Raw genomic sequence first — 23,194 nt, 5'->3', positions numbered from 1 at the left:
TTATTGTAAGAAATACTTAGACTGAATGAAAATATTTCTAGTAAGAGCAGAATAAGTTCTGAGTTTCTAGTGAAGTCTTGATTATACAGTAAATTAAATTACAATACATCTGTTTTTGAGGAATAAAAAAAAGTCTTACTTTCAAAGGTGATTCTCCACCTATATAAACAAAAAATACACGGTGTCTCTTCTGCATATGTTCAAACATTTGTTGACTTGGAAGTGGTCGAATTAGAGCCCTGTTGCACAACAAAACAAAAAAATAAACTTGAATTATAAACTAAAGTACATAATTTACTCCTATTTATACTATAACTAATCATGTCTCAAGTTATTTTTAGTAATATATCAATTGCATTTTAAGTATATCACAAAATCCACACGAATCTAATAAAACTGTGGTCCACGACTACTATTGCACATACATATAAAAGGTTAACATAGTACCCACAATTTAATCTATCAGTTTCAAAGTAAGTGTCAAAACATCCCTTCAGAGAGTACCATCATTACCAGTATTTTGATAGGCAAAAAGAGAACTATTGTCCACTTAGAATCCTCAGCCTAAAACAAAACAAATCCCAAGAGAATTATTTTTTTTCTCCCTTTTAAAAGATCATTCACAAAAAACACTGTGAAATACCATCCCAGGAATATACAGTACTTTATTAAGAATATTTATATCTTACTTTGTCAATTTAAATGGTATACACTTTTTAAGTACCCTACAGAGGTTAAAATCCAAAAGTATAAAAAGCATATCATTAATCATTTTCAGAAAAAATAAAATGGAAAATGACAGTCATAACATTACATAAGAACCTCATGAAAACAAAAAATGTTATTATACAAGCATTTTTCAAAGCAAATAGATTGAGAAATGAATTACACCATAGGTTATCATGAAGCACTTCAATTATAAAATATCATTAAAAAACTAAGAAGAGGTAGTCATCTCTTACATACGGTGTATATATTATAATATATAATTTTCACTCTACCACATTTATAAAAAGAACAGAACACAGGCCAATGTATTTTCAAAATCCTTATAATGCATTGCATCATCACTCTACCCTAGCCTCTATTTTAATACTTAGTAATTAACTTGCAAGTGACGCAACTCCAGAACTGACTCCTGAAATTTCATCTACAATAGAGTAATCTCCAATTACATCAGGAGAATGAATCCCTTCTTAAGCCTCAATCAAAACTCTTTAAAAATTTCCCAAACATAATGACTAATATAAATCCTGGGAGGATTCAGTACCTCCCACTGGTACTCCCCTCATATAACACAAAGTTATTTCAAAATTTGTTTATTCACAAAGGAAATAAAATGAAACATAGTCAATGAGAAAAATACAGTGAAAATTACATCAGTAGGCACTACAAATTTAATATGTAAAGATCACTCCTAATCCTGTGAATTTTCTCAAATAATTTGAGACAGTATTGTACCACCACAAATCCATTCCATTTTAATTTAAATTAAAGCTATTTAAAACTATCAGTATAATGTATCTGTTAAACTCATAAATGCCTATACTTTAAAGCCAATAAAGACTAACACAGCTTGATGACCATTCTCCTCAAGAACTTTCACATGATCATGTTAAATAATTCTAAGCACCGACTTTCTTTATATCCCATCAAAACGTAGATTTAAATAAATCAGTGACAAATTCAAACCAACAAGAAATGCTTACAAAGGAATTTGTTTCCTTATCAGTAAAACCTTAGGGATCAGTAACTTGAATAATCTTTGGGTTTTAACTATGTCACATGCTAAGTATAAAATGCACGAATACCTCACAGCTGGCAGAAAGCAGTATATGATAAATAATGAAAAATATTTTAGTTGTATCTAAAATACATTTTCGAGTATCAAAGAGTACGGATGAAAGCCCAAGTCTGTTCAGAACAATAATATCCCAAGGCTTTGTTGAAAACTCTGAACCAGGCAGTCGAAAAGAAAATTATCATAAAATAAAAATTAAGATTCACAGAGTTGCTACATGTAATCAAAATCTGGAAAATGTATTAAAAAAATCACTGGGGAAAATTATTCTATAGACAAAATGAATTTAAATGTGAGGTTAACAAGTATATAATACAAACCATGGTCTCTGTTTCTTTAAAGCATTTCTTTGGATATGCTGTATAATCCTATCTTCTCTCATAAGTAAATAATCAAATTTTACCTAAGAATGTCCTTAAAATATGTTTGTTCAATACAGTCTATTAAAATATATTTAATTTTCAAATATTAACAACATACAGTAAAGGCCTTTCCTAATAACTTACCCAGATACCCTGTGAGCAAACTCAATAATATCATCTTTTGTTCGTGGTCCTCTATAATTATATGCCAAGTCCCCTTTTAATCTTAAAAAGAAAAAAAAAAAAAGATTAAAACTCGGATTGTTTTAACTGTTTTAATATTTAATGTTAATCATTATCCACTGTTTCATAAAATTATATTATATAAAATAGCAAATGCAGAGAAGTTTTAGAAGTAGCTCTCATGTAAAATATGGTAGGCATTAGGCTGGTCAGAGGACCAGCAACACAAAACAAAAGAAAGAGGCTGCATTCTATTAAAATTACATGAAAATATTTTATGCTGCATTTGATAACTGCATTGTATCTATGCCTTCTGAAAAATAATCGACACACTCATGGTCAAGAGCTTGGAAAATTAAAGCACTATAATTCTCACTATGTTCCCTTTCAAAAGGTAAATGAAAGGACAGGGAAATAAGAGTATTTTGGAAGAGGCAAAACAAATGTTAATACAACATCACAGTTATTTGATGCTCCAACATTACAGAGTAAAACGATGCATAAAAACAGCTCTTCTAGAAACTTACGTAATTCTTCAAAAGCCAACCAATGAATTAATCTGTGTGCCTAATTAACTAAAATTTTAAAAAGGAAAAATTGGGAAGCACAATAGAATACTTATAATTAAACAGAAGGAAAAGATAGGATGATTTACTTAACACAAAAGGTAAAAGAGGCTAAGCAAACATTTTTTTAAAGTGGGGGAAGGAGAAAGGGCAACACAAAACCCAAGATATAAACTGAAATTATTTACATTTAAAAATTTGAGTTGTTAAAATATTTTTTAAACTTTATTATAAAAATAACTTTCAGAACAATTCCACAGCTCCCCGCATTACCAAAATAAGATTAATGAAAATCACGAGAAAATGCAATGATGACTACAAAACAAGTCCTTTAGAATTACCACATTTCTTTCAACTTGTACACTTTAATAGACTTGATCAACTCCTACAGATTAGAATTAATATCATCAACTTTGATTCTCTGTATTTCTTTTATCTCACAATCCACGCTTCAACTCCTCAAGGGTGAAAGACCTTTCATAATTTATGACTGTATACCTTGTCCTGCACAGTGCATGTCACACAGCAAGCAAAACATGTGAATTAGCCGTAAACAACATGATGACTTAAATATGAAGAAAAGCATAAAGAAGCAGTCCCTCTCCTTTAATTACACACTTCACTTATAAAGAATGGCCAAATCTCAATCTTCAATCCTCCAAGGAATCTACTAAGTAGAGTGAACTAATAAAAATACACATATAAACATACAACACTCAACTTACAGCTTAATTGTTGGATAACCTCGAACTCCAAACTCTGAAGCAATGCCTTGATAAGAAAAAGAATAAAGCATTCTAAATTTTTTTAAAATATGAGAAACTAGGTAACAAATGAGCCTTTTACTTTAAAAATATAGAAATATTTATACAACCCATATAGATACGTTGTTTTTAAGTCTTAAGAATATAAACTCACACAAAAGAAAAAAACAGGACATTCTCATACAAAACAATTACTTAATAATCCAATCTGTCACCTGCACAAAATACTATGACAAAATAAGAAATGCATGTCAAAAGAATAGTTAAAAATTTATAAAATACTTATTTTAAAAGATATTCTGGTAAAAAAAAAAAAAAAAATACATAAGTACTTCTCATTTGACTTCATGTCCAAGACATATATTTCTTCTAGGTCTCATTTACTCCTCTCAAAAAAAAAAGAAAAAAAAAAGGCCCATCTCTTCCTTTAGTGTTTTTTGAGTTTTCAAAGAACTGCAAGGTATTCTAATTTTAAAAACATAACTCGCATTTGCAAAATTAATTACTATAGTCAATACAGGATTGAAAAGCAACTTTGTTTTAGGAGTTTCTGCTTTTGTGATAACCTAGAGTAATTTTAATTATCTCAAAGATTATTCTGAAATCCTCACATGAATTAAAATGAGAATGGATGCTACAATAGCATCTTTTGAGGGGAAAGGAGAAAGTAACAAAAACAAGCAAATATCAAAAAGGAAGTAAGATATTAAAAAGTAGAGAAATCATATACCAAACTAATGCAACACTACTTTACAGACAAACCACCACCAGGACAGGAAAGAAAAAATATTTTCAGTTAACACACATTATACCATAAAGATATTTACAAAACTATACCCTAGTATATGAAAAGTACACTGTATTATTCACATAATCTTTCCCTTTGTAATTTTCTTTATTTCCAGGTATTTTGTTATCACACTTGGTAAGGAACCTACTGCATCTGAATTCCAGTTTAACAATCACTTTAGTAATCTTCACTAGTCTTTGGTTTCTCATCAACTCACCAATTCAATTCACAAAAATAAGGGCAGTCGATTTGTGACAAAATAATATCTAAAATTTTTCCTTCCTTTGTCAACTCTAGTTTCTCCCTTAAACATATGGAAATAGGCAAATAGAGAGACCTGGACAGTGGCCGACACGTATTTTCCTTAGAGGTAGCATAGACAGCAGAGGTGATAATTAAGAACTCAAGTTCTGAAGATACAGGTCCTGCTTCTGAACAGACATGCAAACTCACAGCAAGCATGTAATTTATTTGTGCCCATCTGTAATCTAGGACTTCATTCTGTCAAGTATGTTCTAATTGGAGACTGTGGGTATGGAGATTGCCTTCTTCCCAGCAAAAACACAGAAACTACTTTGGAGAGATTATGTGAATAATGAATATTCTTAATGATCCCTTTCCAAATTAAGAAGACAGGGAAACGTCCCAAATTAAGAAGACAGGGAAAAAAAATCCCTTATTACCTTTAACTAAAACTCATTTAAATCAAAATGTATTTATACACAAATCAAATAAAGAAAATAAAGCATGCAATCAATGAGAAAACACACTGGTCGTGCTTCACAGCCGGATATTGTGGATCTCATAAGCCTCAGAGAGAAAAATCCCAGCTCCACACTTAACCCGATCACATCATTTCCTTGACCTCAGTATTCACGTCGAGACAATGGAGATCTATCACCCAACTCACAGCCCTTGGCTTCTTGACCATGAACATTAACCTTCACTTCTGACCTAATTTGAATTGCTAGTAACTTCTACAAAACTTCAGCCTTAGATTTCTCTAAAGGGGAATGGCAGTACAATATTTTTAAAAAGCCTCTGGGAGGCCGAGGCAGGCGGACCACGAGGTCAGGAGATCGAGATCATCCTGGCTAACACGGTGATACCCCATCTCTACTAAAACTACAAAAAATTAGCTAGGCCTAGTGGCAGGCACCTGTAGTCCCAGCTACTCGGGAGGCTGAGGCAGGAGAATGGTGTGAAGTTGGGAGGTGGAGCTTGCAGTGAGCCGAGATCGCACCACTGCACTCCAGCCTGGGTGACACAGCAAGACTCCGCCTCAAAAAATAAATAAATAAATAAAATAAAATAAAATAAAGCAAAGCGGGAGTTACAAACACATAATGGCCCTGGTTAGAATTCCAACTTCATTTATCGTCTATGTAACTCTGGATGGTTTTTTATACTTCTCTGATTCCCCTTCTGAGAATACTACTCATCTTGCAGGGCTACAGGTTGGGATTTTAAAATGAAAAAAATAAATGGAACACAATTTGAGTCTGGCACATAGAAGATTCTTAAATGCTAGATCCTTTTCCTTCCTACTCTTGATCCTGACATCGTTAATTAGCTGCTGGACACAATGCACACATAGTATTAATAAAATTAATGTGCAGAATATTTTATAACTGGCATTAATATTTTAAAATTGCACCTCGAAACAATTCTGTGAGGAGGAAAAAATAGTGGCAATTCAGATCAAGAAAGCAAAACAGGAAGATTCGATAACTTGTTTGAGAGAAAACAATTTTGTGAGGAAGAGAAAAATAGAGCTAATTCAGATTAAGAAACTAAAATAGGAAGATTTGGTAACTTGTTTGAGAGCAAACATTGCGTAGGCAGCAGGGCTGAGATTGAAACGCGGTCTGATTGACTTTAAATTTTTTATTCTTTACTTTTTCATATTAGAGAAAAATAGTTTATATAGAAATCTGAGCTCAATTCCTTCATAAATTGAAGAGTCCATTTGCAACAAGAGTTATACCTTTGAAGTTTTACGATTTTATATGTTTATAAAACAAGATTCAGCATGAAGTCTTCTACTTCATTTCTATTTTCTTCTTGAAATGGTAACAATCTGCTGCTAGAGGTAAGTATGAATGTGAATCATGGTGAGCTTGGATACTAGGCCTAATTCTGTTTCTAACTTTGGTGTGTGAAATTACTCAGTCATTTCATTTCTAGTTGCCTTGTTATTTGATCTATAAAACGGGAAAGGGTGAAAGGAGTGAGAAGTTACTCAACCTCTAAAGTCCTTTTTAGCTCAAAGATACTACCTGTTTTAGTATTTACTGAATGTCACTATGTGTCTAACAAGAAAAGGGTATAAAATATGGCAGTGGTTTACCATCAACTGAAGACATTTTATTTGCCAAAAACAGTGAGTAAGGGGCAAGGAAGAAGTTGGGAGAGAACACAACTGGTATCTAGTGGGTAGAGGTAAGGGATGCTCCTAAACATCCCACAATGCACAGGATTCCTCCTCCCATCCAACTCCCAACAAAAACCCCACAGAATTATCTGGCCCAAAATGTCAATAGTGCAAGGCTGATAAACCTTGAGACATAGTCACTGCCTTCCCCTGAACCAAAAACAAACAAACAAACAAAAAAACCCACCGTACTATCTAGCCCAAAAATGTCAATAATGCGAGGTTGAGAAGCCCTGAAACAGTCACTGACCAAAAAGAGTTTATAATCTAGGAAGGTAAAATTAATTTTTAACTACAATCTATGAACAAGATGTCAGAATGTTATTGGCCAAATGTCATTTCAAATTTACACACACAAGAGGGCTAAAATGTGATCTTTATCATAAAATGATGTCACACTTAGTTTGGAGAGTAACAGAATTTCAGTGGTTCATAATAAAGATCAGCATGCCACTATAAGTAATATTATGTCATATGTTAACTTCCAAATGAGAAATACTTTTAGCACTCATTTTGAAGAGGTATGTACAAAAAGAGAAGCTAAAACACCTATCTGGATTTACACTGGACATAATTTTTTATATTATTTGGTTATGGTATTAGTTAACTCTATGCATCAACAATTTTGGTATAATTCCAAACACAGAGCAGACTAAGTCATAACAGTTCAAATTACTCTAGTTCAAAAATTCTGTACACACAGATTGGCTGGACTGAGTCTGATGGCACTTGCCTACGGCAAGTGATTTAATACAGCAAGTGATTTAACTATGGCAATGATTTAATACATGATTGAGAAATGAGTTATTATCAAAGACTCTTAGAAATGGTATAAACTTCATCACTTTGAATAGTCTTATCCCACCCCACACTAAAATCCTGTATCTACCAAAATAACATTCTACACGTCGCGGTTTTCCAACCTCAGTGTGCAGTGCAATCATCTGAAGTGCTGTTAAAAATACAGACTCTTGGCTGGGCGCTGCGGCTCATGCCTGTAATCCCAGTACTTTGGGAGGCCGACACAGGCAGATCACCTGAGGAGGAGGGCGGATCACCTGAAGTCAGGAGTTTAGGATCAGCCTGGCTAACACGGTGAAACCCCGTTTCTACTAAAAATACAAAAAATTAGTTGAGCGTCGTGGCACATGCCTGTAATCCCAGCTACTCGAGAGGCTGAGGCGGGAGAATCACTTGAACCCGGGAGGCGGAAGCTGCAGTGAGCTGAGATTGCGTCATTGCATTCCAGCTTGGGCAACAAGAGCAACATTCTGTCTCAAAAAAAGAAATAAAGAAAGAAATAAAATAAAAAATACAGACTCTCAAGACCCAATTGCAAAGGTTTTCACTTTTCACCAGTAGGACTGGGGTGTGCCTTCAGAGTCTGAACTGACAATAAGTACCCAGATAATGCTATTGCAGGTCGTCTACAGATTACATGCTGAGGAACAGTGATACCATGACCGTCTGAAAAGCAACCTATTGGGCTGCAAGAGTTATCTATGAAACAGTCAATCCTTTAGTGTTCCATAGGTGGACCTAGAATAAAAATGGCAGATGACTTGAAAATAATTCCATTTTTTACCTGTTTGATTCCAAGTTCTGCTAAAATGTCTGTATTTGAGCTGCCTTGAAAAATTTAGGAAAACTTTGAAATTCACAAGGCAAAAATCTGTTTCTAATATGTGAATGGTGGTTTTTGAATACTTAACTTCTTTAATACTACCAAGATACATTTCTTCATTACACATAAAACATTCCCTTGGTGCTAATATTTAAGTGGATAACGCTTCCATCATTGACATTTAACTCTCAACAATAGTCTAGAAAATAACATTAGACAATTGACTAATGTTCACAGGTTACTGTTTGTCTCTTCCCCCAAGAATGTAAGTTCCATAAGAGCAGAAAATTTTATCTGTTTTGCTCAAGGATGTATCACCAGTACCTGGTATATGCCAGGCATATCCTAACATGGTAAGCACATTAAGTGCCGCTAAATGAATGAATGCTAACTCTACAACTTTTCTACAAAGGGGTTTTTTTTTTTTTTTTCAATAAACTACGTTTGGATAATTCAAGTAGGATTTACAAGCAAGCCCCACTATGCAAGGTCAGGTGCAAGTAGTTGAGAGAGAGGGATGGTGGAGGTTTAGCATTCCATATCCAATGAGTAAAAAGTTGCAACCTGTATATGAGGTCTTACTACGGCTTTTTAAAAATAGCATTTAAAACACTTTCTTCTCTAAGTGACTCAGGAAAACAATCTTGGCTATTTTTTTCCCTAATCATAGTGCCACTTAATAAATAGTAGTACACAGGGCACTTAATACTGAATAATAAACTAATGAATTAGATACAATGTAGAATTTGACAATGTAAATTGTTAATTATCACTGAAGTATTACATGAACACTTTATCACTAAGATTTTTACTGGTTCATATGCTCCGTTTTTCTCATTGACTATTTTTCTTCATATTCCCATATTCCTTTATACATGACTCTGACTCCACTGACCTATTCAAGTGATCACAACAATTTGCCATTTTTAAGACTTTACTGCTCTTGTTAGTTTATTCATCTTTCTCCCTTTATTATGTTGTAAGCATTTCCAGGACAAGCAGGATTTGTCTGGGTCTTTAATCTCTAGAGATTAGCACAGTGTCTGACAAATAGTTTTTGGTAAACATTGATTGAGTGAACAAATGAATAAGCACATCTATGAAGAAGTATGTGTATGCACATCTAATCAACATATATACATATATATGGAAACAAGAAATTACTTTCAAGAGCAACAGTGGAAAACGATAACTTCTTAGACATTGTTAAAAGCTTATTTCAAAGAAATGTCAACTCAAACATGTTCTCCCTCTGTCTCTAACAATTTCTGCCATTTATCTCTTCTCCTCTCAAAATTTCAACGCTTCATTCGTGTGACTCAATAATTCCAGCACTAATATCTCACCTACACTGTAGGTCCCTATTCACAAACATCAGTTAAAAGACCACAAATTCAAAATCGTTGGTAACTTAGAAACACACACAAAGTTAAAACTGGTATTTTGCATATACCCAGTGGTAGCATAGTTCAGTAACTATACTAGGAATCTCTTTTTTCTGGTTTTCTTTACAGTGCAAAGCCAATCAATCTGTTACTTCTGTGATTTTGGTACGGAATATGCCTATGAAAATTAGTTTCCATCATACTCTACTGTCACCACCCACAATACCAGGCACCCAGCATCCAACACCAGGATATATACACAAAGCTGACTTCGATGATCTCCCTGTTTCTACATACTCTTTATCTCCCATCCTAAAAGTTGCTGCCAAAAATATTTTTATCAAGTCATTGCCTTCACAAAAATGTGTATTACCTCCTAAGACAAGTGATAAAATCCAAAACACCGCCTGACCTGGGATGCTCTTAACAATCTGGCATTATCCTTTAGTGTCATATATGTGCAGCCACTGTGCTAGGGGTTTTTAAATACAAGACATTAATATGATTTCCACAAGTTTGAGGATTATCACTCTCCTTCGTAGATACAGAAACTAAAATTGAGAGAAGTTAAGTGCTTCCCAAAGCTACAAAAATAGGACATGGCAAAGTTGAGATTAAAACATAGCTCTATCTTGCTCCAAAGTAAAATGCTGATTTCCTAAAAAGAAATACACATTACATACTTCCACTTTCTTCACTAACGAAAGAGAAACTACATGTACTGAATACAGAAAATGTTATATCTGCTGGAGCACTCAAACTTCAAAACCACCAATAAAAGAAGCATTATAATTAAGTATTTATCAATATGGAAACCAGATTAGGTTTGTTCAGAAACTTTCTCAGTGTTACACAGCAAAAGTAGCAGGCAGAGCAAGGATCTGAATCCAAATCTGCTTCCTGAAAGCTATGCTCTTTCCAAATTCTACAACACCTCACACTTCTCTAAATTTTTCTTCTTCTTTTTCCCAAATCCTTTAAAACAGGTATTGGTGTAAAAGGTCAAATAGGCTTCAGGCTTTCTGGGGCATACAGTCTCTGTCACAACTACGGAATTCTGCCATGGGGGCACAAAACCAGCCCTAAACAGATAACAAATGATTGTGCCTATGTTCCAATATAACTCGATTTATAAAAATGGGTAGTAGGAGAAATCTGGCCTACAGATCAAGGTTTGCTCACCTCCACTTCATTCTATTCTCTAGTACACACTCATTAACCTCTTTTACACTTTAGTATTTGCTCTAGTATTTTTTCTAATGTGAAAACCTTCCTGATCCTCATTGTATTTACCCTAACTCAATTCACCCTTCGAGTTCCTTTACAGCACATCTCAGGCTACTCAGAAAAAAACTGATTCGGAACTCAAGCAGCAATATCAATAATTTAACACTCATCTTTTTATAGCTGCCTCATGTAAACTATCTAAGGTGGGCTCAAAGGAGAAAAGATGGTTTAAACACCTGTTAAGCATAAGATTAACATATACCACACACTATATGTTCAATGGCTAATTCATTTAACTCATAAAGTATACAGTCTTAAATTATTAAGATAATGGAATTTTACATGAGCAAAAACAGTCTTCCTCCCACCCTGAATACTGCTGCATATAATTGTTTTTGCTGTGAGAACAGTAAAATAATAAACTAAGTGAAGGCTTACTAGAATAGGAAGTAGCATCCATCTTTCCAACCTTAACTGGGGAACCAATGCTTTTCATCTCAAGACCAACTTCATTCCAAATCGGTTCCAGCTTTTTACAATGGCCACACCATGGTGCATAAAACTTGTTTTAAAAAACAAAAAAAAAGATAACCATTAAAATGTTGTGCTACAGTGAATATGAATCTTAATATTTAAATAATCCCTTTGACTAAATGATCTAATAATGTTTTAGACAAGAAGTTTAAATATAATTTTTAAAGTAGATACATAATGAAAGATCAAAACATACAAACATAAAACTAGATACCTCAAAACCGGTACTATCTTAAGTTCATTTTAATTGACTACTGATACTTATTTAAAACAGATATACAATTCACAATAAGAATGTCTTTACTTCCAAGTAAATGTTCTATATGAAATGTTTTACGTAAAATGAATCCACAAAATAAACATATATACCATACAACATACACACCTAACGATAAATTTCCTATTACAAAACGTTTAACATAGTAGGTGACTTTGCTGACTTCTATCGCAACCACTGGCAAGACAGGGGACGTCATTAAGATGACGGTTTGGCATAGGGACAAGTCAGGTTGATTAAACTAAAGTCACAGTCTTTTACTCTTCTTTAGAATTACCAGATGGTGGAGGTGATACTCAGGCTCCTCTAGTTAGGTGGTGTTACAAACTAGTTGTTATATTTTCATGAAATAAGATTTTTTAACTTTATACTATGAAAATGTTCAAACATATAGAAAAAGAGAAAGAATTAAACAGTGGACCCTCTGTCAACTCTGCCATTCTTTTTCCATCTCTTTTGCTGCTATTCTACTTTTTGCTGAGGCATGTTAAATCATAAGGTTTAAATATATTCCAAACTTTAAAGAAAGGGAGGTGAAAATTTAATTTTGTTCACTGTTAAGATGAAAATATGACTTTGACTAAGTGATACTAATATATCTCTTGGAAACCATAAGAAAACAAGAGTGAATTCTGCAATAAAATCATACCCTATATCATTAAGACATAATCCAAAAGTTGACCTCATTGTAAGACAGGGTTCCAGCTTTTCCTCTTAAAACCCTCGCCCCCAAAGTTTCATCAAAAATAGGTTCCCTTGGGATGAACCTTAAAACTCTGAGGTTCTTTGTAATGTGAAATCTCAAATATAATAATACTTAAGAAATCAAATTGAGTATATACTTAAGCACTAGCTGTATACCGCCATTTTTGGGTAGAGTAGAATAGAAAACAATACTTAAAATGGTAGGGGTAACTAGCATATAAAATTTACATACTTACATCTACAAGCCAAATGTCATCATTTCGATTTTCTTTAAACCTAAAAAACAAGAAAACAAATCTTTGATTGTATGTTTGTGCCCACTATACAACTGTATAGTATAGGCAGAGATAATACATTGATAAACATAAGGGAAAGAACCAAATTCCTTCAATAAATTTTTACATAAAATTTTTACTCAGTGACCTATCCATTAAACATCTTAAAAATAAAAGCAGAGAACTGATCAACGATAAAGTAATTAGGAGGAAAGGCTGCAACAAAAAGAATTAAAGTAGGACTTGCTAGAAACACAAATAGATGCCTAAGCTCCTTGCCCTTCTAGAACAGTTTACACCTGTGCAGAAAAGGTACCAAAGGAAGCCTGAGGCTGCTATGCTTAGAAATAACTGTTTGCAAGATTGGTCCTTGGTTGGCATCTGGGAACTTGGATTTTAGAAGCGTTCTCACCATTTCCTGGTAATGATGGCTCAGTGTTCATAAAATGCTCGTGAAAAATACTGGATTGAGGAATTCCTGTGCTGAGATCCCAGACCACTCCCCTGAGATGTGTAGTCCAGGCCGGGGTACTGTACCTCACCATCAGCTGGTTAAGCCTAACCTTTAACTTTAACCTTTTTCCCTTAAATGTTCACCACCCCTGTGGATTAGAGTTTACAGCACATGAAGAGCCCATTGTATCACCCATAATTGGGCTCACTGATGTGTAGCTTGGGCCAAAAATCCAGGGTCATTATCAGATGCAGTGTTCTTAAGGTAACTGAACAGGAAACAAAGGTGGTCTTGTAGGGCCTAGACAGTGTGGCCCAAGTCATTGGAACACATAGGAATGGCTAAGTGAAACCCAGAGAAAGGTCAACTGCAATCAGTAGCCACAGGAACATTACAGGCAGAATGAGAGGCCCACCATGTTCTGTCTGCTGAGAATACGGTGGCCCACTGGCTTTATGAACCTGTCCCTGGACAGTATTGTTAGCCTTGACTGGGCTCTGACAAGCAAGACAGCTTTCTCATGCTGTTATGGTATCTTCTCACAACCGTCACAGTCCACGCATTCTTGGCCAATCTAGGATCCTGTCTGAATTTCTGTGAGCCATCTCTTGTGGATCCAGGAGGCAACTGGTTGCACATCTGCTTGCTCTGGAACAAGGAACAATTCATTTTCCTCATTTAGCTGATGAACATAGTTTGCTCTTGGTAAAGGTCCTCTTTCTCAGCACAGGGTCCTTTCTGGTGAGCATCCGCATGGGTAACCAAATGGTTATTAGGAGCAGAATCCCTTCCTCCTCCTCATGAAGAGCTGCCCATGTCAGGACACCCTGAAGGAGGAAGTCTGTAGTGACACACCCCACAAGGCAGAGTTTAGTAAGATTATCTCCTTGTTAATAATGGTTCTTCTCAGAATCAAAAACTTTCTGTCAACAATCAGCTAGCATCCTCCAGGGCCCAACAGCATGACCAGCGAAGTGCCCCGATAGGACTGTCAGAATTTTTGCTCTTCCAGAACAGCGCTGTATGAGCACCATCTCACTGCACCCGTCTGGTCATGCTGTCAGGTGTCCAGGTAGTCAACCAGAACAACAAGCGAAACTGAAACTAACAATCACGGCTTTATTCACTTACTGTGACAGTGCAAGTCAAGAGGTTAAAAAAAAAAAAAAAAAAAAAAAAGTGGCAACAGCTCCTCAGTGTTCCATCTCTCCCCATGAAACCAAACCAGGTGAGTCAGGTGAATGTGACACAGATGGGAGAACTCATCTCATTTCCTAGGAGCACTGAACAAAAGTCTTCTGTCTCTTTATGGGGAGGGGGGTGAGAGAGAAAAGGACTAGTAGTAAAGTGCCTGAGCTGACACCCTCAATAGAGATGTTTTAGCAGAGGTGTTTGGAAAATGCCTCAGGTGAGGCCCCAATAAGGAGTCTGCCAAACAGAGGCCACTGGGTTGGGAATGCAGAGATGCAAATGAGCGTGGCTGGCCTGGGAGGCCGAATCCTTGACTGCCACTCCCTCCAGGGACTGCAATGCACTGGTTATACACCAAGTTTGGTGTAGGGAGGGCACCTTCCCCTACGCCAGAAAAACCCTTGCAATTGTCTATAGTCAAGCCTGAAAGATCACACATGGGATTTTGGTCTGAAGGGAACCTCCTCACTTACTATAAGCAAGGTTGACTAATGTTGTGATACTATGAAGATAAATACAGTAGAGTTACCAAATTCTAGCCCCCATTCAATATAATGAAAGCAAAAAGATACAACAAATACAAGGTAAGATAATGGGGAAAAAAAAGAATATGTAAAAGTTTGCCACTGTTTTTTGATCTCATAACTATTAATAACACTCTTTTGGGCACACCCTCATTTTGTATCTATATAAAGCTTACAAGAAGTGAAAAAAAATGAGTAATATATAAAAATTGGTTCTAATCTAAAATACTAGATTCACATGCAAATATTCAGATATCTGAGTTGGACAGTTAAAATAATATTTTAAATATATATATGTATACTCACGATTCATCTAAATCCTCCACAAATCCTTTACAGACGACCATATCAAGTAAAACAACTGGAAAAAAAAAAAGACAAAATGTACACAATAAATGCTGATTATTTGGCTCATACTGTATAAGCTTAGTCATCTTTGAAATGTTTTTGACCTTTTACAACCTACCAAAAAATTCATCACTGATGCATCCCAGAGTGCAAATGATGCAAAAGCAAAAGTAGCTCATCCATTTAATAAATAGTCTGTATGCAACCACATCGCGACCGGCCAAGTTCTAGGTAAGCCAATAAAGCTAATATACACAGTTCCTTTTTCCTCATTTTCACTCTCATCTTACTTCTCCTTTTTACCATTCCATCTTTTTGGAATATAGATAGACAGTATTCTTCTATACTTCTTTTGCTTTAATAGCAATTATCTCTTCAGTAAAAACTCCAAATGTCATTCAAAATATTTACCCCCAAATAGAAAGTCGAGCTGTAACTCTAATACTTATTACACGGCCGCGTCTGACACACAGTGGACTCTAAAAGGTAAAGTGAGCGGACCCCAGTGAGAATGAGGGCACTCCGTGCTGACGGGAGGCAGCTGAGAACCGCTGACACACTCAGGTCCTTTTCACACCGCACAATCCCGGTGGCCTGACCCTGATCTGTCCTCGACCACCCTCTCTGAGCACTGGTGGTAAAAACCCTTAAACGTAACAAGACTCGGAACCTAAAGTCAAGACAAGATCTGGTCGTTAAGGTGGGACGGCGGCATCCTTCTTGCCCATCAAAGGAGTAAGCTTTACTGAAACTTCCTGCCACAATGAGAAAAACACAAACACAAGGCAGCGCGCCCTTCCCACGTCCAGCACTGGTCCCGCACAGCGGCGGCGGAAGGACCCTCAGGTGTCCGCTCCGTCACAGCCAGGCAGGGCGGCGGGGCGGGGACGGCAGGACGCTGCCGGGGACCGGGTGGGCATCTCCGCGGGCCCCGCAGGCCTCGCCCCAGACCCGAGCCCAATCCCGGCCCCACGGCGGGGCCAGGTTGCGACTGCTGAGCGCCCATTACCTGTGGCGCAGAGCCGCAGGGCGGCCCAACTCCTCCACGCTGCCATGCTAGCCAGGGAGAGCTGCAAAAGCTGACTCTGTGCAAAAGAGGGATAAAGACACTAGCGTTCGCTGCCTGCCCGCCCGGAAAGGGAAGCAGACCCAACCCGGAGCGGAAGAGAAGCACCGCGCTCAATACGGGGGCGGGACTAGGCCTCCCTTAACCTCCCAGCACCCGGCTGGTCTCTCTCTCTGGCTATGAGGGGGAGTACGGCGCATGCGCGAGGAGGGTAGCGCCTGCGCAGTCGTGTTCTTAAGAATGCTTTGCGCCCTCGGCGCCCCGCCCAGCCCAGGAGCGTGGGAACCCTGCTTAAGGGCTTTATTAGGGACAATGGTGCTTGTTCACTGGGGCGCGTTTCTGGGAAGGTGAGTACCGGTGAAAGTTACGCTGAGGCTGAGGTAGGCTCCGACGACGCACTTGCAGGTTGAATATTGGCACATCATTTACTTGCTACTCCTGTGCAGTAAGTGCACCTGTGGGTTTTGATGCTGGATCAAATTCCTGGAAAGAGGAGCGCATTAAGACTGTGGATTGCTGAGCTGCGCGACACTTCGTATTTTTCCAAAACGTATTTGTAATATTCTTTCAACCTGTTTGCATAATGGAACATCTCTTAAATGTAGCAAGCTTTAATGCATTTTTGCCAAAGTAAGGATTGCCTCTTTAAAAACTTTCTCTTGAAACTTGAGAACATGAAGTTAAGCGTAGGATATTTTTTGATGACTCTTTTCTGATTATTTTGGGACTAAATAAATAGTATGAAATATTTATATTGCTACCTGTTTTTTCTTCTACACGGCAATGATTTGTAAAAACCATATACTTTCATGAGACGGTTACTACAGCAGTCACTACTTCCAAATTAGATGAAATTTTTATGGGACATAAGGTACCAGAGAATTTAGATCAAACCAAATTTTGAAAACCTATGACAGCAGAAGGGGGATATGATGTCAGCCGGTTCACCTTAGGTTCAAAATTCCAACAGGCCGAAATGTTATAAAACGTTGTTATTCCTAGTGACTGGAAGATTAAATTGCACTGTAATTGAGAGCAAGCCCTAAATGTCACCCCCTTTGTGCATACAGCATGCACAAACGCGAGCCCTCTGCAGATTCAATTTTTCTTTTTGTTTCTTTCTTTTCTTTCTTTCTTTCTTTTTTTTTTTTTTTAAAGTAGACTGAAACGTAAGAGGACTGTTGAAGTGATGGTAATGTTCTCGCGGTGGTGGAACAGCTTTATAATAGTACCATCGCCTCGATACTCTTATACAGAAGCTTTTCTACTTTCTTGGCAAGGTCTCTGAATGACCCATATTCAATTTTTTTTTTTCATTCTTATGTATTTCAAAGTTTTCTGTCTTCCACATCATGCAAAATAAAATAATTTCTTTTTATATTTGCATTACAGTTTAAGTTCACATGTGGAGAACAACGAAAACAGGTTGACCTAAATTTGTGCTCTTCAGTAGTGTAGCCACTAACCACATGTCGCTATTGAGCTTTCGAAATGTGCCTAGTGTGATGAAGTAACTGAATATTTAATTTTAATCTCAGTAAACTCAAAAACTGGCACTTGATTCAGCTATTGGAAAGTTTTTAAAATATGGTTGGAACAACTGAGGTATGTGAATCTACTTTTTCAACTGTAAACTTTATGAAATCTAAATACTGATCAAGTCCCAGGCGTCAGTGGCTCATGCCTGTTATCCCAGCACTTTGGGAGGCTGAAGCAGGAGGATTGCTTGAGGTGAGGAGACTGAGACCAGCCTGGTCAACACTGAGACCCCATCTGTACAAAAAATTAAAAAATTAGCCGGATGTGGTGGCTTGGCGCGGTGGCTCACGGCTGTAATCCCAGCACTTTGGGAGGCTGAGGCGGATGGATCACTAGGTCAAGAGATTATGACCATCCTGGCTAACACAGTGAAACCCCGTCTCTACTAAGAATACAGAGAATTTGCCAGGCGTGGTGGCAGGCGCCTGTGGTCCCAGCTACTTGGGAGGCTGAGACAGAAGAACGCATGAACCCAGGAGACTGAGCTTGCAGTGAGCTGAGATTGCACCTCTGCACTCCAGCCTGGGCGGCAGAGGGAGATTGTTTCCAAAAAAATATATAAGCTGGATGTGGTGGCACACACCTGTGGTCCCAGCTACTCCAGAGGCTGAGGTGGGAGGATAAGTTGGGCCAGGGAAGTTGAGGTTGCAGTGAGCTGGGATCCTGCCACTGCCTTCCAGCCTGGCAACAGAGCAAGACCATGTCTCTATAAAATAAATATCAATTAAGTATTTCTGATGAAATTAGAGAGGTTGTAATGAGATATACTATAAATGTAAAATATACACTGGATCACTGGATTGGGAAGACGATATAAAACTGTAAAATGTCTCAATATTTTTGTACTAATAATATGTTATAATGATTATAGCTTAGATATATTGAGTTAATTAAATTATTAAAATGAATCTCACTTGTTTTTATTTTTTAGTGTAGCTACTAGAAAATTTATAATTACATACGTGGTTTTGCATTATATTTCCGTTGCACATCACTGATCTAGGCAACGTGAAAATGATCAAAATATTGCATTAATCTGAAAATTATTTAATAAACCAATAAACTTTTTAGGCTTTTTGTTCAGAGAACATTCTAAATTTCCACATGCTAAAACATATTCTGCGGTGAAAATTTTAAGTGTTTTTTCCTGCTTATCTACCTCAAGTGGTGATAATTTTTTTTGAGATTTAAAAGATTCTACTATTTTGACAATATTTTTAAAAAGACTTTCAGATAAGCTACACTTGTACAGGTGTATACACACACACACACACACACACACACACATATATATACCTTGTATATTTTGCATACATATTGCTGTAGTCTAAATGTGTAACCCAAATTTCATACGTTGAAACTTAATTGCCAATATGATAACATTAAGAGGTGGGGCCATTTGGGCATGATTTAATCATGAGGTGGGACCCTCATGAATGTGATAAGAGACCTTATAAAAGAGATTGAAGGGATTATCTTAGACCCCTTTTCCCCTTCAACCTTAAGCCATGTGAAAACACAACAAGAAGGTACCGTCCTGGAAGCAGAGAGCAACCTCTTATCAGACACCAAACCTGCTGACTCCTTTATGTGCAGCCTCCAGAACTTTAAGAAATAAATTATTATTTATAAATTACCGAGTCTGTATTTTTTTTGTTATAGAGCACCAACAGGCTAAGACACATGTCCTCAACAAAAGTCATATACAAGAATGTCTTGTCTATAGCAGGACAGTTTGTATTGTGAAAAGCTAAACAACTCGAGTGTCTAATAGTAGAATCGATAAATCGTGCTGTAATCCTATAGTAATGTACTATATAGCAACGAGAATGAACGAACTTTTGTATGGAGAACTACGTGGTCGCAAATCATAAACTAAATGTTGAACAAAAGAAACCAGAAACTATAGAAAGGTACTATATGATTTTATTTACATAAGCTCAAAAGCAGGCAAATTAATCGTATTAAAAGTTGAGGTACAGGTAAACATCATGTTTCTTGATGTGGGTGCTGCTTACAATGATACGTTCACATTGCAAACATGCATTGAGCCATAACTTTAGCGTTTCTGTACTTTTCTGTGTTTGGGTGCTAATAAAAGCTTAAAAATAAGAATAAATACATAAAGCTACATACATTTATGTTTTTTAACGGAGACATATTATATAGTTTTAAGAGTGCTTCTCAAATTTTAAGCATCAGTTGCCTGGAGAGCTTGATTTAATGCAGACTCTAGTCAGTCCCTAGAGAATCTGACCCAGTGGGGCCCGTGAATTTACATTTCTCAAGAGTTCCCAGGTGATGCTGTTGTTTCTGTCCTGCATATCTCATTTAGTGGTGTTGAGGGAAAATAATTTCAGAAAATACCATTTCTTTTTAAATCACTTTGTGTAAAATATGCTTTAAGGAATGATGGGAGAAAAATCTGTTGTATATTGATTATAATCTTTATTTATTCAGTATACTAATTACATTAAAAATACTGGGACCAGAAGAAGAGCATAAATATAGGCAGCAAAACTTAGAGATATAGAACAACTTTATGCAAACATATCTGAAAACTTAAAGTGAATATTATTTAAAAAACAAAAGTGGTTCAAAAACTAAAATGACTTAATAATTAGCAATTAAAGGAATTGAATCAGAAGCTTAAAATTTTATCATTAAAAAATGAGACCTGATTGATTTCAAAATATGTACTACCAATCTTTGTGAAAACAAAAATTAATCTGTATTAGGATTCTCCAGAGAAAGAAAACCAAAGGAAGCTTTATTATGTGAATTGGCTTATGCAGCTATGAAGATCAAGAAGTCCTATAATCTTCCATCGGCAAGCTGGAGAACCAGAAAGCCACTCCAAGTGTTTAATTCAATCCAAGTGTGAAAACCTGATAATGAGGGGTCCAAAGGCCTGAGAACCACAAGTTAGTGATGTAAGTCCTGATCTGAGTCCCAAAGCCCAAGAACCAGGAATAGTGATGTCCAAGGGCAAGAAAAGATAGATGTCTCAGCTCAACCCCAGAGAGGGAATTCACCCTCCCTCCATCTTTTTGTTCTATTCAGGCTTTCAATGAACAGAATGATGCCCACCCAAATTGGGGAGGCCATCTGCATTACTCAGTTACTCATTCAAATGCTAACTTTTCCTGAAAACATCCTCATAGACATGCCTAGAAATAATGTTTTACTAGCTATGTGGGCATCTCTTAGCCCAGTCAAGTTGAAACATAACATTAATCACACGGTTGTTACAAACACGTCCAGACAATCAAAAAATAGGGAACACTCACCAATTGGTTCAGAGTCTAGTATAAACTTGGTACCCAAACCAGGGGAGTCATGTGAGAATGGAAAACAAACAGGCCCATTTCACTTGTGAACAAAAATGGAAAAGTTCCCAATAAAATATCAAACCAAATCTAGCAGTTCACTGAAAAAGATAATAATCATGACCAAATTATTATTATTTTTTTTTTGATCCAGAAATGCAAGCCTTGGTTTAACTTGGGAAAAAAGTTTTAATGAAATTTGTAACACATAAGAGATAAATAACATATGATTATTTAAATAAGCACAGTAAAGGGAATTTATATATTTCAACCTCTCATCAGTAGTAAATTAGGAATAGGAAGACAATTCTATGACATGTTGTGCTGTAAAGGTTAATATCCACCAGTTCCAGAATTATCCTGAGATGTTTTGCTAAATTTCTTGAACACTAACCACTGGTCAGTCACCAAAATGTGCTGATTAATAATGATGTTTTTGTAACCATGGAATTTTCAGGTGTTTTTTACCTATTTGTTACATTGTTTATTAATTAATGTGAGATTGATTTGCATTTGGTCTTAGTGAAATCTCCAGAGGGTTCTAGGATTGAGGCTGATTTTGTAGCAGTAGTATACACACATGGCCAGGAAAACATTTAAAAACTCAGGTGAGACTCCACCTTGTGTTCCTTCATTTTAAAGGGTTCTATGCACATGCACATTGTTCCTGATCCAAGAGAGAATGTGCACTCATGACCCTTAGAGAAAGAAGAAGCTAGAAGCCTTCACGTGGAATCTTTTTCCAGACTCCTTGCTGGGAGAAGGACTTTGATCCATATCCTTATTTCAACACTGTTATTACATCGTATCCCTTTCCTGCATAGATTTGTAAGCATTGTTACATGAAGCCCTGTAAGTCTTTTTTAGCAAGTGAGTTCTGTTTTTGTACAGTTGATGTTAGAAGTGGGATTGCTTAGAAAACTCCTGACTCAGCTGGGCATAGTAGCTCACACCTGTAGTCTCAGCACATTGGAAAGGCTAGGCAGGAGGGTGGCTTGAGGTCAGGAGTTCAAGATCAGCTTGGGCAAACTAGCGAGCCCCTGTCTCTACAATCATTTAAAAAGTAGCCAGGCATGTTGGTCTGTCTACCTGTAATCCTAGTTGCTTTGGAGGATGAGGATTGATGGAGGCCAAGAATTTGAGGCTACAGTGAACTACGGTCACACCCCTGCCCTCCAGCCTGTGGGACGGACAGACACAGACTTTAAATAGAAGACTCCCAGAGACTGGGAGATTGCTGTCTTTCTGCAGAAAGTTCCTACTCTCTCAGAACTCGTGATTAGTCATTCGTTAATAGCAACAATAATTATTGGGCATCTACTTAAACAGCATTTATTGGAGTATAATATATGCACAAACAAGAACACATATCATTAGGGTACAAGTTAATGAATTTTTACAAAATAAGCATGCACATGTAACTGTTTCTTGTGATGATCCAGAAACAGATCATTGAAGCACCCACAAAACCACCCTTGTCCCTACAACCCTTGTCCCTTTCCAGTGCTCCTTTCCACCCTTCCCCTTTACTACCTCTACCATGGGAACCACTCTGCTGACTTCTGACAGGTCAGATTAGTTTTGAACTTGATATCAATGGAATCATACAGGACGTACTCTTCTTTCATTCAACATGAAGCTTGTGAGCTTCATCCAGAAAAAATTTAAAAAATAAGATTCCTTCCTCATTCTTTTATAAAAATATGACTTAAGCATTATTTAGAAATAGAAAGGGAAGAATCTGGTAAACAGGATGAAAATATCCTATTGATTCAGAGGTGGTGCCAAGCTATGCTTGGTTGGAAGTAGCATAGTG

General features: G+C 36.7%; 1 protein-coding gene across 2 annotated transcripts in view; it reads right to left on the bottom strand.

Annotated features, from left to right (window-relative positions):
• TMX3 (thioredoxin related transmembrane protein 3) overlaps window positions 1–16,685 on the bottom strand; it is a 39,476-nt gene extending 22,791 nt beyond the window's left edge. Inside the window, exons 1-7 of one of the 2 annotated variants that reach the window (XM_008013826.3) lie at window positions 16,454–16,685; window positions 15,403–15,457; window positions 12,889–12,928; window positions 11,575–11,698; window positions 3,638–3,683; window positions 2,308–2,388; window positions 140–239 (exon numbers count right to left, since the gene is read on the bottom strand). In XM_008013826.3, the coding sequence (XP_008012017.3) occupies window positions 140–239; window positions 2,308–2,388; window positions 3,638–3,683; window positions 11,575–11,698; window positions 12,889–12,928; window positions 15,403–15,457; window positions 16,454–16,499 (492 nt within the window). In that variant the 5' untranslated portion in view covers window positions 16,500–16,685. The remainder of the gene's footprint in view (window positions 1–139; window positions 240–2,307; window positions 2,389–3,637; window positions 3,684–11,574; window positions 11,699–12,888; window positions 12,929–15,402; window positions 15,458–16,453) is intronic. The other variant, XM_037987990.2, reaches the window with a different exon arrangement.
• Window positions 16,686–23,194: the final 6,509 nt, after the last annotated feature.

Source organism: Chlorocebus sabaeus, chromosome 18, assembly GCF_047675955.1.
Source record: "Chlorocebus sabaeus isolate Y175 chromosome 18, mChlSab1.0.hap1, whole genome shotgun sequence".
Lineage (NCBI taxonomy): Eukaryota > Metazoa > Chordata > Mammalia > Primates > Cercopithecidae > Chlorocebus > Chlorocebus sabaeus.
Note: the sequence above shows the minus strand (reverse complement) of the source record. Positions and strands in the feature narration are given on the sequence as shown.